Source organism: Parasteatoda tepidariorum, chromosome 3 (assembly GCF_982258835.1).
Source record: "Parasteatoda tepidariorum strain Cologne lab strain chromosome 3, Ptep-v5.0, whole genome shotgun sequence".
NCBI classification, from domain to species: domain Eukaryota; kingdom Metazoa; phylum Arthropoda; class Arachnida; order Araneae; family Theridiidae; genus Parasteatoda; species Parasteatoda tepidariorum.
This window is the reverse complement of record NC_141757.1, coordinates 78,671,716-78,691,681: the sequence shown is the minus strand read 5'-3', so window position 1 is coordinate 78,691,681 and position 19,966 is coordinate 78,671,716. Positions and strand designations below refer to the sequence as shown.

At 32.7% G+C, this 19,966-nt stretch overlaps 1 protein-coding gene across 1 annotated transcript in view; it reads right to left on the bottom strand.

Moving 5' to 3' along the window:
* scat (VPS54 subunit of GARP complex scat) overlaps nucleotides 1-3,587 on the bottom strand; it is a 33,585-nt gene extending 29,998 nt beyond the window's left edge. Inside the window, exons 1-2 of the mRNA XM_087159644.1 lie at nucleotides 3,187-3,587; nucleotides 959-1,266 (exon numbers count right to left, since the gene is read on the bottom strand). Coding sequence (XP_087015770.1) covers nucleotides 959-1,266; nucleotides 3,187-3,430 — 552 coding nt within the window. The 5' untranslated portion in view covers nucleotides 3,431-3,587. The remainder of the gene's footprint in view (nucleotides 1-958; nucleotides 1,267-3,186) is intronic.
* Between the last annotated feature and the right edge of the window lie 16,379 nt (nucleotides 3,588-19,966).

Sequence of the window (19,966 nt, the reverse complement as noted above, 5' to 3'; positions counted from 1 at the left end):
AATAGCAAACTTCTTACAGATAAAATCTTATCTGTATAAATGTAAAGGGCTACTACTGGTTTGTTTCAACCAGTTGATTGCATTTGTGTGAGACACCAAACTTGAATTTACCACCAAATTTGACTTCTGGACACACCAAACTTAAAGTATTCCCTTCCAATCGCTTCTTTATAAAAGAGGTATTACTTTTTACAAACTTAATTTTTCAGATGGCCAGACAGAATGTACTGGGCAGAAAAGAATGCTTAATTTTTTAGAGGAAGAAATGAGGACAATAATACAAAAAATGCTCATTATATTTAAAATTTAATCAAAATTCAGAGCAATCTAAAATTTTATGTTACGTAGTAATATTTTATTTATGAGGCACAACGAACTATTGGAAATTGTTTGGGAAACATCCCCGAGGATAATCCTAAGACGTAGCATCAAAATTTTGATCCTCTGTAGAGGGGGTGACTCTTCTTTGATAGCCCAACGACCTGTGTGCGACGTTGGGCACTTTACAATATAAAACAGTTTAACAAGGACGATAATGCATGCCTTTGATCCTTCACAGGCTGATCAAATCAGTTACACACTTATTCACTGACAGCAGCAAATGATACTTGACTTCGATGATCTACTGGCAAGGTGGGATTCTGTCGATTAGAAAAACTTTAGTTTAAAAAAAATCAAATGCTAGTTATAGAAGAATGCAGTAACAAAAAATGCTAGAAATCGCTTATGATCTAGATTTACATTGCAAAATGTATTACCATAGCACTTTAACAAAACGCTAGTATGTAATCTAGTTTTGTTACTAGTGTTTTCTAACTCTAGCACACTTTGCTACTGATTTTTTTGAATGAAATCATGCTATGTGTACTGGACACGGTGTCTGAAAAAATCATTGCACAATGAGTTCAGAAACTTTCAAACAGTGAATAGTAAACAAATAAAATTTTGCAAAACATACCTTTTTAATATGCTTTAAATAAGTTTCAAAATGTAGATATGAAATATCTGGTAAATAGGTAGGAGGTAAACAAGCAGAATCAATGAAATTATCACCCCATGTTTTAGTGAAAAGATCTAGTTCTCTTTTAGCCTTACGAGGATCATTTAAGACAGCAGGCAAATTTTGAGAAGAGTTGAAAATGGTCCATTGATATTTATCATCTACAACATTCGGTTGAGGATTTGACTGATTAGCAGTAAAGATATGTGCATACTTTTGACGAAGATTTTCAACAAACTTGTCTTCTTGAGAATGATCATCATCAACTAAATTAAAGATCAAATCAATTTTCATTACTATTTACACAAAAACTACATTCTTGTTCATTTTTGATTTATTAATATACAATGATTATTAAAACAATAAATATTTGAACATTAACCCATTGATAGTTCTGTACATTAAAAGTTACATTTTAACCTGCAGTCTTCTCCACATAGCGAAACTGGTTTTCCCATGTTAATAGATACAGAAATAGTGTATAGAGAAGAAAAATTCTCTCAATTTCACCCATTTGCTAAACTCCCAGTGGGTTAAATAATAAAAAGAGTTACTTCAACTAATCTAATTAAATCAGGTATATTGTGATCTCTGATCAGTAATGACATAGTAGTCAAGGCACTGAGCAGCCTCTTTGATGGACATGGTGAAAGTTTGAAGGTCCTTTTACTTTAGAACAATGGGTACCAGTTTATCTAAGTAATGGCAGTTAGTGCACAATGATGCATCTTCTTCATTACCATCATCAGGCAAATGGTCCTAAAACTGCAGAGCCTTAACCTCTACAAGCCTCAAGACTAAGCAGGGGTCTGTCTAGGTTTTTCTGACAGGTACCTATTTTGTGAAAATTTAGACGTAATTTGTGAAAAATTAAAAATTATATTAAAAAATCAACACAAAAATATGGATTTATCGTTTCTTAAGGGATACAAAAATGAAATTTTAAGAAAAAGTATTTTGTGAAACTACCGTTTTTCCTAAAATTGAATTTGTGAAACTACCGTTTTTCCTAAAGTTGAATTTGCGAAGGTACCGCTAAACGGTAGTAAATTCGGCCTGGACAGACCCCTGATAAGAGTTGGCTGTTGCAGTGATGCTTTAGTTTGTAGTAAGTAAAAAAAAGCTGATCCACAAAATTAGCACAATGTCAATAAATGTTTTTCTTTTTTTTAAAATATGGACAAAAACAATATAAATAGATTCAGGAGTGGTTGATGCAGAGAACGGCGGCAGTATGCCCTCCTCAATAATTAGAAATCTCAATAAAATAATGGTGGTTCAAAAGCACTAAAATTTGACTTGAACCACCATAAAATAAATATTTTTAATTCCCCAGACCAGTAATTGATGTTAAAATATGGTACTCCACATTTTTTTATTTTTTCCTTTTCGTTATTTTTTAATTTATTGTTTTGGTTTGTGTTATTGTCACAAAATAGCATACTCTATCGTAATTGTGAACATTACACATTTTTTTATAACATAATGTAATTTACTTCATTAACTTTTCTTCATAAAAAAAAAACTGAAGTGATATGTCAACAGACCAGTAAAAATGTGTAAGGACTAGTAATATCTTTTACTCTTTGGTCCACAAACTTAATTTCACCCACTATGGTGGGTTAACTAGGTTTGTTACTTTTCTGGGGATATCTCCGTATCGTAGTCTGTTGTGTCTACTACAATCGCCAAGGTGCCAAATAGACTTTAAACTTGCAAATTTTTTTTAAAAACAAAACCTGTAGATGTTTACCCGGGGATGGTTACAAGTTATACTCTTCAAGTTGGTCCCTTTCTGCGATATTTTTTTAGTTTCTCGCCGGTCACAGCCTAGAAGTTGCCAAGACGTGACGATTATTCTACCACAGCTCAAGATACGGAAATCTGCCCACTTTTCAATATTAAATCACCTATTTGATATGGAATCAAAAGTAACTTGTAGAAAATGTGATTTACTACAAAAGTGTTTCAATAATAATATATCAAACGAAGCGAGTTAACTACTATGTTAAATATTAACTCTTCATACTAAAAACAGCTAGTTGGTGGGGATTTAAAATAATAAGCTAAGCGAAAAAGAATTATGTGCATAAACTATTATTGATTTCTCCTTTATCGAAATTAAAATTATTTCGTCCATAGCGTAATATTCGTATTTTAATGCACACTACATACATTAAACTCACCAGTAAATGTTAAGACGTGATGCTTAACAACATGAAATTCATAATCTTGATCATTTACCCCTTCAAGTGGTAAAGAACCACATATGTTATTGTTACCGTAGCAACAAACATATGATCCCCCTTCTTTCTTGCAGTGATTTAAACGTAAGTGAAGTCTGAATTCTTGGGCAGTTTGAAATTTAGTGTCTATACATAAATTACAGCGCTTCCATGCAGCAACTGACGACCTGGTTTCTGATGTCATAGTTGCATTAATAAAAGTCTACAACGAACATTTCTATTTATCTTTACAAATATTGCCATTGCAGCTAAAATTTAGATTTTTAGACAGCTAACAGAAGTGCCAGCTAAATCATTACAGAATTGTAAACAAACAAAACTAAAAAAGACTCATTTACACAGCTTATTTCCTCATCCAAATTTCGATACGATTCGATTTAATGCACAGTTTGGTTGGTTTCATTTAAATCTGAAAGCCATGCCATGCAGTGTGGACGTTTGGACTAAAGGGTCATTCTCGCTGTATGTAGTTAACGTACTCATATGATCGACGTCGGGAAAATATGACAATCTGATTGAAGAAATCTATTTTTCCGCGAAAGGCTCACCGCATCTTTTTTTCACTTGACAATGATTGGGGGTGAGGATCCTCTAAGACTTTAGTTCTGAAAATGCAGCAGATTCGAAGTTACTTCAGCAATTAAATGTCCTACCTAGACACAGATATGGCCTACAGAGTTACAACTTAACTGGTTAATTACTCTGGCGAACATTTTCACTTTCAACAGAAAACTGTCAACCAGACGAGCTCTATGTGGCTGTTCGTTGTTGCCCATTGAAATTAAATCAGAGCCAAATACATCTCTGAAAAGGGGACATACAGCTACAATAAGCACCTGTCCTAGACATGGAGATTTGAGGGGATTCCATTATCGACTATGTCAACCATCATCTATCAAAAGGTACCTCATGATGGAATCAAGTTAGTATGTCTTATATATGTACTAGGGAATTGACCTTTAATATTTATAGTGGTAGTTACGCCACATTACTCCCCTTCCAGAATTTTATCTGTGATAGAATTCGATGAATGGATACCACTAGTTGATTCATACTGAAATTTTTCTTCTTTTTTTAAAATTTTATTTCATTTTGCTCATTATATTTTTGCTTCGTTTTCTTTTCTTTCTTTCTTTTTTTTTCTTATAGCATTTTGCTCCTTATTTTTTTTCTTCATTTTTGTTTATTGACCGGGAGACTTTATTTACTTCACCGTATTTTTTTTTCTTTCTTTCTTTGAGCAGTATATTTTTAAGCAAATCAACTGTTTAATGTGGATCATCCATCAATATTGGCAAGTTCTTATCACTTCCGCAGATCACCATTGTAGGAAGGTACCTCAAGATAGAATCGAGTTACACCACAGATTCATCTATCTCCTACATATACCATTAACCCTTCGCTGTTGTAACAGTCGATTTCTCTGTTACTTAAAGCAGATAGTGAACCTGTAGTTAAAATTATTTATATTTCCGTATAGAGAAAACCAGGGATCGCCCTCTAATACTCCAGAAGTTAACCATTATGAAAGCGAATGTATGATGTGTGTGCTTCTTGTCAAATAACTCATGCCGATAAGCATCTTTTGTATCTTTGAAAAAAAAGCACTTTGTCTGACGTAGGTTATAGAGATAAATTCTTGGATCCATACGTTCGCTTTCAAAGAAAGTAAGTTGACCCTGGTTTAATTTTTATAGACGGCAGTAAATGCATTATATAATTCATTTAGTAGAAAGTGGAAATATTTTTCAGTTTAATTTTATATAACTATTTAAGAAAATGATCTGTGAATTTTTTTTTTAAAGTTTTATTTTTAAAATTCGAATTAGGTAAGAAAATATCAAACATTGTGTCATAAAATTTTAGAAACCACTTTCAAAAAAACTTATGTAAAAATGTATGGAACGGGTGATTGATCACTATTTGAGGCAAGAAAAATGTATCAAGTCGTGTGAAAGAACGAGTTATTAACATCAACACGATACTGAACATAATTTTAATAATTTATCTTTTATAAAAACCCACAAACTTTTCCACGCAAAAGCTAAAAAATATAACAATATTTGGTGTTAAACAATAATAAAGGATAAAAAGTCGCAAATAAAAGTTTTGCTGAGTCTGAAAAATTTATAGCGAATATATTGATTATCACAAAACCGGACACAGGTACGAATCCAAAAACAAATTTATTGTGCTTATTTAATATCTGTAAAGAGTTTGATAATTGTAGTTTACTTTTTGATTGTTGGAATGTTCATCTTCACAAACATAGTTATTTTATTAATGCTGTAATACAAATATTTTATTAATGCTGCTTTCTGCCGAAAATTACGCTTTCACTATTACGCTTATTATCAACCCCTCTGTGATTGCTTCTCATTCATCATTACTTATAAAATAATTTACTTTGGAAATACAGATTATGTTTGTGAGACTCAATATAATTAAGTTAGTTTTCTTATTCCATCGAACTCCCTGCGCAAAAAAAATTTATTCTGCGCAACAAAATGTAACATATAAAACAAACAAACAAAAAAAAAACGGAAAAAAATTCGCAAAAAAGCACTAAAAACTGCAACAACTTTCAACAAATTAGAATTTCGAGAAAAAAAACTATTGCTAAATTCCCGAATAAAAATAATCCTTTTAGCTTATCAAGTTTCCATTATTTAGTTATCTTCCTGCGCGAAACAGAGAGTGGCTCACACGGTAATTTTTACTGCATTTTTAACATTTAATATTTCTCAAACTAATTTTTAAATGCTTTATTTTTTTTATTTCATCGTACTATATGTATGTTTTTCTACACACCTTTGCAATTTCTAGTTTCTAAATCTTATAGATTCTGCGCAGTAAAACAAAATGGTACCTAAATGGAACACTAGAAACGGTGACGGCGGCGTTTACCATCTTTAAAAATATAGGTCATTTCTTTTTTTAAAAAAATCATAAAATAATACTACTTTTTTAAAGTCCCGTAATTTTTATTGCAAAATTAGTCTCGCAAAATTAAAAGTTAGAAAACGATTTTAAATTTTTTTTTTTTATATAAAATAACCATTAGAATCGTTTGATAAATAAAAAAGAATATTCCAGGTAAAATGAACCATATCAAAATTAAGTTTATTACAGCAATAATTAACAGGTTGTTGGGATTTTTTTCTTTTAAAAAAAAAACTTATTTTAAAATAGTTTTTATGAAAGGTGATAAATTAAAGTTTTCCTACAGTAAATGCAAAGCATGTGAACATGGAAATTTCAATTTAGAATATCAGAATTTCAGAGTAACTTAGAAATATTGAAATGTGAACGTAGAAATCTTAGTCATTCATCACATCAGCTGATTTTAAAAATGCATTCTAAGCGGATAAAATAAAAAAAATTAGAAAGAGAAAAAGAAGTTAAATCAGATTCAATGGAGACAGACGATATTTAAATTATTTTTATTTGATAAATAAAAAAATTACATTGTGACTTTTGGTGAAAGATATTTAAGAACAATTGTTTGTTGCTAAACAGCCTGCCAGCATTAGTATTTTTTTAAATTGATTTCCTATAATAGTATTGGTGAATCACTCTAAGTATAAAAATCATACAAGTTAGTAAAAATTTTCAAAAGACTTTTTAGAATTTTTATTTAGATCGTGGGAGGATTCTACATGCTTTTAATTGATCAAAATATTTTCGGTTAATCTTAAAAATTTTTTGTGAAAATATGGTATGTCGTTATAATTAAGTTAAATATGGTTATTATTGTTTGAATGTTTACTAGTTTCGAGCTTCTAGTTTAAGTTCTTTTGAAAAATTTATTTATTTTATATATTTTGTAGAATTTCTTTAAAATTTCATTTTCCTGAGTTGCTTAAAAAATGAAAAGAAGCGAATTTTTTGCGAAGTATAACTAAAATTAAATGATTTGGAATAATACCAATGTAGTCAATATTAAAAGGAATTGTATTCTGGAATGTATTATATTTTACTGAAATATAATTTAGTCTGGATCTTTGAATATTTTTAGGAAAATATAATTATGACAATAAAATTTTGAATTTCATGAATCATATTTTATGTTTTAAAATATGTTTAATTTACTAAGTCTATTTAGTTATTAAATTATTAAGATTCAGATTCCCTTGAATCATATAATTTTTTGTGTGACCACTTTGGAGAATTTCTTCAATGAAACCAAAAGTTTATGTTAAATATTTTAAATCATATCGAGATAGAATTGGATAGTATTTAATGAGTTTTATCTCTTCTTATATACTCACGTCACTTGTCTTTTGAATTGGGTTCAAAATTGCAAGACTACGGAATTGAACATTAGTAATTGTAAACCTCAAAATTGGTTGTGATGTTCCACAACGGTTATAAAAATTATAAAAACAAGACATTGCTTGACCACTCCCAGAAAGGGATGGACAACAAAGAATGCTTCCTCCATATTACCGACCTGCATGATCCCCAGATTTGTCACCAAAGGAGCATATCCGGGACTACTTGGGACGGCTAGTTGGACAGCCTCCGAGTTCAATAGATTAAGCGGTGTTTTTACAGCAACTGTAGAACGAGATGCCGCAAGACATAATTGGTCTCGTATGCAACAATGTCCGACCGTATCGCATCCTGTATTCGCTGTAGAGGCAGCATAAGAGGGTACTAAAACCTCCATTCATTTGTATTTTTTCCTGCAATAAATCATCATTTTGCTTTCATCTTTGATCACTTACTGATATCAACGTTGAACATACGTCTGAAAAATTTCGTTTTATTCTAACTGCTCTTTCTAAATGTGCTAATTTTCATGGAAATGAGTGATAACTCATAAAAGATTTTTCATACTCCTTACTTGTTTAAATAGTGCGTTTTAATAAATAATTGGATACATGAAGAAATATTATCCAGTAAATTTTATGCTTATGTTAAAAAGTAGTTTTCCTTCTTGAAACTCGTTTGAAAGTTTTTTTCTATTATTTAATTTGTTTTTAAACATTAAACATTTTTATTAACACATATTAATAACAGTTTTCGTTCTTCGAACTTGTAAATATAAGGCAATAAATATTCCACCGAATATTTTAAAGTAACACTACACAAAATGAGGGAGGATTGAAAATGTTTTATTTCTATTGTTAATCTATGTACGACTACTAACAAAAGTATAAAAATTCGTATGGTGTAAATTGAGGGAAAGTCCAAAAATGTTTTAGCTGATATGAATTGTCTAAATGTGTCCTTTTTTTCCGGAATCATAAATTTCGATTTCTTTTTCTTTCCTTGTATAAAACTTCTTTCAACTCAACTATCAGTTCTCATAAGAAAATGAAGAGGATTAAAAATGTTTTACTTCTATTGTTAAGCTGTCTACGAATACTAGCAAAAAGGTGAAAATTTGCTTCATAGGAATGTTCTCCAACCTCATACAGTTTGCAAATATTGAAAGAGCCAAAAAAATATTCCTGTTGATATGAATTGTCCAAATAATTACTTTTGGAATCATAAATTTCGATTTTCTTTTTCTCATCTTTCTTCAAATAAATACTAGTAACTTTCACTTTAACTTCTTAAAATAAAAGTTCTTCTTATGGAAGTTTTTTCTTGTGTTCTTTTTTCCCTTTTGGCCATTTAGGAAAACTAAATTTCAAGATCTTTTTATCCTTTTGTGGCTCAAATGGACAATTTAGTTTATCATTGCAAGACGCAGAAGTTTCAATGCATCCATCTGTTGGTCTAACATTTTTATCTTTTGCCTTTTTATCTTCATTAGGCTCATAATTGCCCTCCGTGGGAATCAGTTGATCGTTGTAACAATCAAAACACACAAAGTGTCCATCTGATCGACTTACATTTTTATCTTTAACCTTTTTACCCTTTTTCGGTTTGTGATTGTCAGCCCTGCTAATCAGTTCATCGTTGAAACAACCAGGATATTCAATATTTCCATTTAATCCACTAACCTTTTTATCTTTTATCTTTTTAGCCCTTTTTGGTTTACAATTCTCAACATTGCGAGTCAGTTCGCCATTGCCATCTCCAGCAGCTTTGCTCTGCCCATCAAATCGACTAATATTTTTATCTCTCGTTGCATCTTCAACCTTTTTGCGCTCGAAATTGTCAGCCCTGCTAATCAATTCGTCATTGTAACAACCAGGATAGCGTCCATCTAATCCACTATCATTTTTTTCTTTTATCTTTTTAGCCTTTTTTGACTTACAATTCTCAACTTTGCGAATCAGTTCGCCATTGCTATCTCCAGCTGCTTTAATCTGCCCATCAAATCGACTCTTGTTTTTATCCCTAATTGAAAGAACACTTATTTTAAAAATCTTTTTTAAAAGTCCTTTCTTGGATTTTTTAACCTTGGTGGCATCAGAAGACGAACATAAAGTTTTGGAACAATCTGCACCCATTGTTTTACTTGGAATGCTGTCGTTTTGAGCACTAGTAGCATCTTCGCATATTTCATTTGAAGAACTATCATCTTCATAAGTAACGCTATTTAATTTACTATCAATTTCATAACGTCCTTCATTTGAGGTACTATCATTCTTTTCATCCACAGCAGTTTTTGAATTATGTTTCTGACCACATGCCTTCTGACCTGATTCTAGTATTTCACAACTCTTTCTCGTTCTTATTTCACAACTATAGGTAGGTGACACAGAAGATAAATATTTCATATCCAAGTAACAGCAGATATGACTATTTCGGTCAGTTTTCTGCTTTGGGTAAAAAGTCTCTCTTTTGTTGTATCTACATCCAATCGACAGAGCATTTTCTTGTCTAGTTTGCGAAATTACGTTTCTGTCGATACTTTCAGTCACTTCAGCATGATGGGAACTTCCATGACCAAAAATAGGAGAAAAACCAGCACTGATGTTAAAATTTTTTCTTGTCATACACATACTCATAAAAGATATGCTAAAATCTCCATTCCATACTTGCTCTAGTTGAAAAGTAGTATCCCTTAGGAACATTTCGATTAATCGATAGCAACCAAAACCTTTGGAAATATTTTGTAACGATTCAAAATGTGAATTTTCAAAACAGTTCCTAAGAACTGAAATAGGAGAGATATCTGCTCTCTTTTGAATCACGTGGCTGTTTGATCTTCTTTCTGGCCTATTGGGCACCGAAATCCAATCATCGAGTGCTTCATTGCGATTTATATGCTTGTTGTCAAATTCAGTGTACCACATTATAAGACATCTTTCAGCCATGTCAACAAATAAAGTCTTTTGCAATGACTGACTCAAATGTTCTAAGTTTATGTGGCAGGGTGTTATTTTTCCACTATCAGTTTGATTCCATATTCTTTTCATTCTGGTTATATATTTCGTCTCAATGTATGTATTTGCAAAAAGAGAATGTTGTTCTCCAATGTTATCCACATACTGAGCTTGATATTCAGCCACAGTTTTTTGGATTTCTAACGATTCCACCCATTTACTGATCGTTTGTTCTGAAGAACATTTGCATTTCTCAAAATTCGAGGCGGTCTCACTTGAAGAAATAGTATTTCCTTCCATTTCAAGTACATTTACTGATGTTTCTCTCCTATGTTTAAACACAACCACTTTTCGTTTCTGGTGCGAAACATTATCCAAGGTTGCCGTAATACTTTCCACAAAGTTTGAGTTATTGCCAAAAATCAAATCATTCCAGGATTCTCGATATCTGTTGGGGCACCAAATCGGTCCACAGAGTTTTTTACAGGGCAGTCCATGAACAACAGTCTTAACTTTGCGTTTTCTTTTTTTCCACCCAATCGTTGGGCCATCACAATTTGTGGTAACATCTCTCTCTTGCACTTGGATTTTCAATATGCTTCCAGTTTGCAGTGTTTTGTTGACATAAAATGAAAACAGTTCATTGTCTTCATTAAGACTCGGTGAGCTTTGTTTATTTAAAGAATTTACATTCTCCTTGGGCATATCATTTATTTCCACACAAAACTTCCTGCATCCATTTTTAAACTTAGTAATTTCCTTGCATTCTTTGAAACTTTCGAGAGACATCAAGAACTCAATGCTACCACTTGCATCGCCAAATTTCTTACATAATAATCCTTCGTAAGGATTATCTTCCTCAAAAGCACTCTCGTTAGAGTCCCTTACACTCTTAAATTGGCGCGTCTCTTGTATATTAAGGTCACACCATTCAATTTTCTCATCTGTTCCAGAAAATTCCATTCCTTTATCAGAAGCAATGACTTCACATTGGCTTCTTTCTCTTATTTTAACCGATAACACTAACGACCTTAATTGTCCGCCATTTGGTGTTTTGATTTGACCGCAATCACCGTCGAAAGTTTTAGTGAAATCAAGGGAAGATTTATTTTCTTCCAAACAAGCTGTTTCTCCAAAACCTTTTTCACTTTCGGTCGTTCTAACTGGAAACTCACTTTCCTCTTCAAAATTCAGGTCTCCAAAACCGAATTCTCCATCTAAATGTTCACCCATACACTCAAGTAAACATTTTCTCTCGCTGCCTTGCTTTTTAGACCTTTAAGAAAATAAGTTTATAATAAATAAATCAAATTACAAATTTAAGGAAATAAATAAATTAAAACTTTTCTTTAATACTTTAGAAGTTCTAAGGGTTTATGTTAAAAAAAAAAAAAAAAAAAAAAAAAAAAACATTTTTGTGATTGAACTTGCTTACCCAAATGACAGATACCTAGAGAAGTAACTTTGGGACCAATCTAACTAGACAAGTGAGGTTTTTATCGTTTGTATTTTTGCAAACTGAATCGAATGGAACGATACATTAACTAACATGACTGAAATAGTTTCGAAGTTGCAAGGATTTTTATGTATAAAATAACTAGCTTTGATTTGCATTTTACATTACTGTCTAGTTATTATATCTCTGTATTAAAATATTTTAAGCACCGCCCTCGCCACTGCTTTAAGTTTTATTACATTTAAAGTTTACTTTGCATTTTGTTTAACTGTTCAAAATTTGTTAGACTTAGCTTAAAATTATGAAGATATATATAGAAATATATAGAAATATTATACAAGAAGTGCATAGGAATAAAAAAATAACATGTGATAATTAGTTTAAGAATTTTTAACTGTTAAACTTATGGTAAAAAATACTACACGAGCCACTCTGTAGGCCACAGAATTTTTCCGTAATTGTTACAATTTGTTCGGCAGTAAATGTAATTGGGAAATGCTTTTTCCTCTTTTTTATATATTGCATTTTGTCTTGTTGTGCAAAACTTATGATATTTAGAACCTTGAAATTAAGAAGGTGGGTAGAAAAATGGACAAGTAATACGATAGAATAAAAAAAGATTAACATTTGCAAATTAGTTGCAGAGTCAGTACCTATTAAACTTGTAAAAAAAAATTCCATGCGGACTGCTCTGCAGTTCACAGGTATGCAATAACGTAGTTGAAATTAAATTTGTTCAAAGGACCATTTTTATTTTCAAAGTCTGAGGTTTTTCGAAAGGAAAGTACAATTTGTACGAAAGTTATTGCAGCTTTTTTGCAATTATTTATAAGCTCGCGCTAGGCTTGATGTCAATAGTTCCGAAATAAGTAAAAAAAAGAAAAAAAGAATGAATGTAATAAAAAAATTACGAGAGAGGGAGATTAGATGTTTCCAGATATAAATCTAAACATTTGTATCAAAATTTTTTAAAATGCAAAAGGCCCAAGGGGGATAATATCTGTTAACAATTGGAACAGTTATACGATCTAAGGTCATCATTACCTATTGCTAACAAGTCAAATTACTTCTTATTTATTACTTCTTAGTGTGTCAGCGCAGTTTGTATCTCTAAGTTTAAATATATATATTTTTTCAAATATACCTAATTACTTCAATCTATGTATCCGTATATTTCAATAAGATTTGCATTTAACATAATGTGATAAGTTAAACTAATAATGATTACATATTTTATAAATAGAACAATCTTTTTTATCGACTTTTAAGGGGATGAAAGCAATGGTGAATGAGAAGATTATAGGGGGTTGGTGAACGGAGCGAACAGAGGGCAGAGATTCCTCATCTGAATAAAAAAAAGGTATTTATCCCTGTTTATTTTTTAAGGTGACTCGATGAAACCTAACTCGATTTTATAGAATCAAAAGTCTAAAAGTTCTAAGAATTTATTCAAAAAGCATTATTTAAGAAGTATTACTTTTAAATTGTGTTCAAAGTATTATTTTTTATTGCATTCTTCTGAACTATTAGGCACATTCTTTCGTGTTTGATCTCATTTGGTAAAGTGTAAAAATTACATCAGATACAATATTCACTTTTCTATATAGTAATGTCACATGCGTTATTAGAAACATTTAAAGTAAACATTTGTACTTTCTTCTTTATGAAACTCGTATAACTTTTGAACAGTTGGTCCTTTAGTTTAAAGCTCTTTTTATCCATAAAAATTCTCACAACTCCTGAAGTATTAGCTCCATTGACTCATCTTTGGTCTCATTCGATTTAAAGCACGAAACTACATTGGAAACAAGTTAGCACTTGTGGCCGTGTCAGATGCAGAAATTGGTACAAGAATTAAATTGTACTTTTTGTACTCATACATTTTATAACTACTAAACTATTAGTTTTAATGTCTTGGGGTTGGCCTCAATCGATTCTTTCTACGCCGGAAACAGTACCCTTATATTTCTACGTAATAAGTTTCTTCCCTTTTTAACATTTTTTCCCCCTTTTTGAATCTACAAATCATGACGTGTAATAATAGTGAAACTTTTTATCACTTGCTAAAAGAAGGGTACTTAACAATTTGCTGCAGATAAGAACTTTTGTTTCTGAATGTCCAGTTGAAACCCTATTTTTACTCTACTATTGGGTCAAAAGTAAGATGCAAGAGCAACATTGGTTGCAAGTAAACTACTAGTCATATAATTAAAAAATACCTTTTGGTTTTGATTAGCTACTTTCTATACATTTTTATTTATGTGCGAAACATTTATCTAGATAATCATTAGATATTGTGCTGTGAATTATCTAAAACAGGGGCACTGGAAACATTTTTAGAAATATTTCCCTTATTTAATCCTTTTAAAAATCCAGATACTAAAAGAAAAGCATGCACAATATTTGGACGGTGGATAAACTACAGGTTTTAGAAGAATTGTATGTTCCTGTAATGCTAGTCAGAGTAGCAACTCAAGGTGGTGGTAATTACATGGACAACTGAGTAAATAGAAAAGATTATAGACTAGTTTCATTTAACTAAAGGTTGAAGAATCCGTTGACTTAGGAGCGGAGATAATAGACAACTAGTCAAATTTTTATTTTGTGACATTGCTAAGTTAACTGCTAACCGAGCTAAAAGCCGAAACGTAAATATTTTCCGCATGAACATCATGTGGTTCATCATTGCTTTGAATCTAAACAAAAACCGGATCAAAAGCATGCAAAGAGGTTTTCCCCTTCCACAAACATACACAAAGCAATGCTTGTTATGTAATAGAACCAAATGAACCCCTTTCCTGGCTTCAGAAATCACCTTACTTATGAGGCAAACATAAACATTCTAACCGAAACAATTAAGAGGCTTCGTCCCATTCGCGTTGTGTGTAGAGATAAAAAAAACGAGAATCCAGAATCGAACATGCCAGTTAGACTTAGGATTATGCTATATCAGGTTAGAACTCCTTCACGGCAGATTTTTTTCCACCTCCATAATTAGTTTAAAGTATAGAAAAAGTGAGTGCAGGCAAACCTAGAGAAGTTTCAAATGCTGAAAAGAGATTTTTAAAATATCAAATTGGAAGCAAATTATGAGAGGATTACCTTGTGGGGAAGTTCTACAATAATTTACCAGCATTTTAATATTTTGAAATTTTTTTCCAACATTTGCGAATGAAAGCGAAACACAATATCTCAGCATATATACGGATGTTGATGTTCGAGAAGAACGGTATCAACCATATTTAGTAAACGCAATGAGCCATACAAATCTTTTTTTCAAAAATTTAGGGTAAACTTCTTGATTTACTCTAGTTCCACGTGAATTCACTTTTCTCTAAATTTTGAATTTCAATATACCAATGGAAATTAAACAGATGAAAAGTTCCTCTCGTGGTGTAGCGTCCTCTTAAACGAACAAACTGACTTAAGAAGCATTCTATGATATCGCTTCTTTCTGGGCTGGAGGCGTATTGGTAGATAAAACAACGGGTACTGAGGCAAAATTCTGATATAATTCTAAAGTTGGCGAGAACGTATCAGAAGCAATCTCTAAATAAGGCTTTGGAGAAAGGTTTTTCTGTTGTGATTGAGAGTGGAGATTGAAGCCACGAAAAAGGAAATAAAGAGAGAAGTTGCCGAAGTGGCACTAAAACTGATTGCGGGAATAAATTAACAATTCCTGAGAAGAGATGCAGTTATTTTAACACTTTATAAGGTCGTGGGGAGTATACTTTCCAACAACTTCATTAATTTTTAATTGTTGATAGGAAGCTATTTTCCCACTTATGATTTATGCGGTCATTAACTGGTAACTTCAGAAAATACAAATCGTATATTTCCAAATGTATGCTCATAAGCCGAAAAATACCTTTTTTACTTGGAAATTCACCCAAAATTTAAAAACTCGTTTATAAACTGACATAAAAAAATTCGGCATGCTACTCTTGGAAATAAAAGTTTATCACTTCTCTTATGTTTGAATAGTGGATAAAAGAAGCAAGGAAGCATTTTTCCGTATCAAATTAAAAATGACTTTAATTTTTGCAAACTTTTACAGCTAATTAAAATGCTAATTGATTGTGCAGTTTCCCAATATTGCAACATTAAACGACATCAGCTTTATGAGAACTGATGATATTTTCGTAATTAATCTTTTCTTTTAAAATAAAAATTACAACTTACAGTTTTTTACGAATTCTTCGAAAAAATCGCAAAATGAACTCCATCTGTGAAAGATGATTAGATTAATCGCTTTAAATCACAATAAATCACCACTTAATTAAGCAGCAAACCTATTTTAAAGATTAAAGAGGTTTTAAATTAACAATTGTTGCATTAATATTTATTAAAAAATACTTCTTATAACAATGTTAAACTACTTGTCTAATAATTTGTTATCGTCAGTAAATATCTATTATTTGTTTAACAACAATATTAAATGTTTCAAATAAACTTTGCTTTCCTGCACATTGTTTGGTTATAAAATATTTAAGTCTCCTGAAAAATGCACATAAAATGTTCACATAATGTACATTATTATTATAATAATGAAAAGAGTACATTATTATTGAAACAATTTATTTAAAAAAAGCTTAATTTTAAAATGTTTTAATTTGTTCCCACAACACATTTTTAATAAAGAGAAATAAAATATGAGTCTTTTTTTTAAACCAGAAAACCTTTTTTAAAAGAATGTAATTTTTTAAATATTATTTTAACAAAACTTTATTTTTGAAATATTTTTTTTCTAATTTTTAGAGTGAAATTTTAGGTATTTTTACTAAATAAACGCATATTTTTTTTATCCGCTGAATTCAAATTTTGAACCCTCAAATGAAGGAATGTCATGAAATGTTCTCAACACTTAAAACAGTTCACACCGAATTACCAGTACCCTTTATTCGCTTAGATCTGTGATAAAAATTAAACTGAATGGAATATTAGAGTTATACAGGGGTTAGACAAAATTACGAAAATATTTCTATACTTACTCATTTCTTTTCATGTTTCTCAAAAAATACCCAGAGAATTAATTTTATAACTTTGTGGCCCTTGCTAGATCTCGGGGGGTTTAAAATACGGGAAAAAGCTTAGTGCCAAATATTTTATTAGTACACATATAGCACACGGACAAACAAACATAAATTTAATTAGTTAAGAAAAGGAGAAATAAGTGTAAGGTCCATTCGATTCGAAGTCTGAGCATCCACTGGCTTGTATGTGGTGGCGCTGTTGTAGCTTAGCGATGTGGTTGCTACAGTCTCCCCCTCTGGCTCCGAAGACGTCTCGGTGAGGAGACAGGAAAATGTTGGGTAATTGGCTATTTGTTTATTGTAGGAGTCTTAGGAGGTCGACTTCTTCTTCTTATAGGATTGATTGGCACGTTTGCTTGAAAATCTTCATGGCAAGGACGCAGGGCAGACGTGTGATAAGCTCCAAGGGAAACGTGTGGTGTATCAAGGTTTGCTATTTCATAGCTTGTTGGAGAACGTTGCGCTAGTATCACATAAGGTCCACCTCGATGAGGTGCAAATTTAGCGGTGAGCTTGTTGCTAGTGTAAGGTTACCCACACTCGATCGCCAGCTGTGTATTGGGGACATTTTCTTCTTTCTCGATCTGCAAATTTCTTTCGTTGATCCTGTTTTTGTTCAACAATGTCCTGAATTTCTTTCGAGATATTAGCGAAGTTTCCTAAATACGGGGTAATTTCAGCAACGAAGTTGTCATTGTTGATGATAGTTCGTAGATCATGTTGGATGTCATCAGGAGTTCGAAACTCTCGTCCGAACTGTAGAAAAGCAGCTGTGTGTTCTGTGGAGGAACACCTTGCTGTGTTTAGTGCAAATCAAATCATTGGGAGTTTTTGTGTCCATTCATTTTGTTTATCACCAACCAAGGTTGCCAATCTCGGTTTCAGATCTCGGTTCTTCCGTTTCACGGGATTTGTCTGTGGAAAATAAACAGGAGTAAGAATTTGGGTTATGCCAAGAAGATGGCATACTTGCTGAAGTACAGAACTGACAAACTGAGGTCCAATGTCGCTTATGAGTCTTCTGGGAATTCCGTACCGTAGGAATACTTCTTCCACTAAAGCAATAGCACAATCCTTCGCAGTGGCATTTTGGAGCGAAAAAGATTTCTACCCACTTTGTAGAGGTATCTTCGACGATGAAAATCGATTTTTTCCCATCCGATGTTTCAGGTAGAGGACCAAACAGGTCAATGGATAAGGTTTCAAAACGTTGAGAGTGTACTGGGGTTCTCAACAGATCTGCAGGTTTTTGATTGTTTGGCTTAAAACTATTGCAATCGGGACAGTGTTTCACATAATCAGTGATGTACTTAAGCATTCCAGGAAAGTAATATCTGGTTGAAATTCTGTGAAATGTGCCCTCTGCACCGTAGTGAGTTTCCTGCTGCTGGGGCATCATGATGTTCCTTCATCACTCTTTCTCGTTCACGAATGGGGACGACTAACTGCGCTTCTTCTGAATCAGAATCTGGGGCGTAACGGTATAAGACACCTTGGTTCATGACATAACCTCTCTGAGTCCAATTTGCAAAATTTTCGTCTCTTGAACCACTTTCAAAGCTGTCTATTATTTTCTTCACATCTTCATCCTTCAACTGTTCCGCTCGAACATCACTGGCTTTTTTAGATGGTAAGTCCACGATGATTGTGCAGATTTCACAGGTTGCTTTTTCATCCACACAATTAGGACGGGAAATCATATCCGCAATGACATTCGCTTTACCAGGGATTTACTCAACTTTTAAGTTGTAGGATTGTAGCTGTAATGCCCATCTTGCAAGACGACCTGTAGGGGATTTAAGGCTCAGAAGCCATTTCAAGGGTTGGTGGTCAGATGCCACAGTAACTTCCGCTCCTTCGATATATCCTCTAAACTTTTAGAGTGCCCAGACCACAGCAAGTGCTTCCCTTTCAGTTGCGGAATTATTTCGTTCTGCTGGGGTCAGCAAACGGCTTTCATACTCTAACGGATGCTCATCTGGACCTTGTCTCTGAAGAAGAACAGCACCTTATGCATAATTAGATGCATCGGATCGTATGACAAAAGATTGTGGCTCATCAAGTTGCTTGAGAACTTGTGGAGAAACTAAACATTTCTTAAGGAATTCAAATGCAGACTGTCCGCTTTTTAGTAAGATTGCTCAAAGGACAAGAAATCGCAGCAAATTGAGGAATGAATCTTCGATACCAGCTGCATGTTTGTAAAAAGGATTGAATCTGCTTCACATTCTTTGGTGGCGGGATACTAGTAATGGCCTCAACTTTGTCAGGGTCCACTTTGATACCGGAGCTGGTAATATAATGTCAGAGGTATTTGACTTTGGAACAAGAGAAATTGCACTTTTCTCGGTTAGCATACAAGTTAAATTGTTGAAGACGTTCAAACACTAAACGCAGATCTTCGAGATTATCTTAAAGGGTGGGTGACATAACTATGATATCATCTAAATAAGCAAGGGTGTTTACCTTTAAGCCATTTCGAAAAATGTCCATAAGCCTCTGAAATGTTGCAGGGGCATTCTTTAGTCCAAAGGGCTATCCTTTTGAATCGGAAAACCCCAAACTGGCATACAAAGGCAGTTTTATATTTGTCTGGTTGATGCATGTTTATCTGATAGTAACCGGAACTCAAATCAATAGTTGACATGTATGATGTATCTTTGGATTTGTGGAGAAGGTCGTCTATACGAGATAATGGGTATGGATCTGCTTTGGTGACCGCATTAAGCTTGCGGTAATCAATGCATAAACGGAATTCTCCATTTGGTTTTGGAATGAGAACTGCAGGTGAGGCATATGGAGAGTCACATCCCTCGATAACTCCTGTAGCAAGGAGTTTTTCAATTTCTTTACTTAAGATTTCTTTTCTGGCAGGAGAGAGTCTATAGAGTGCCGATGCAACTGGAGCTGCATTCCCTGTTTTGATTCGGTGTTCGATATATGGTGTAGCATCTCCCCCTGGACGGAAGATATGCTCGTAGTCATTCAATAAAGCATTGAGT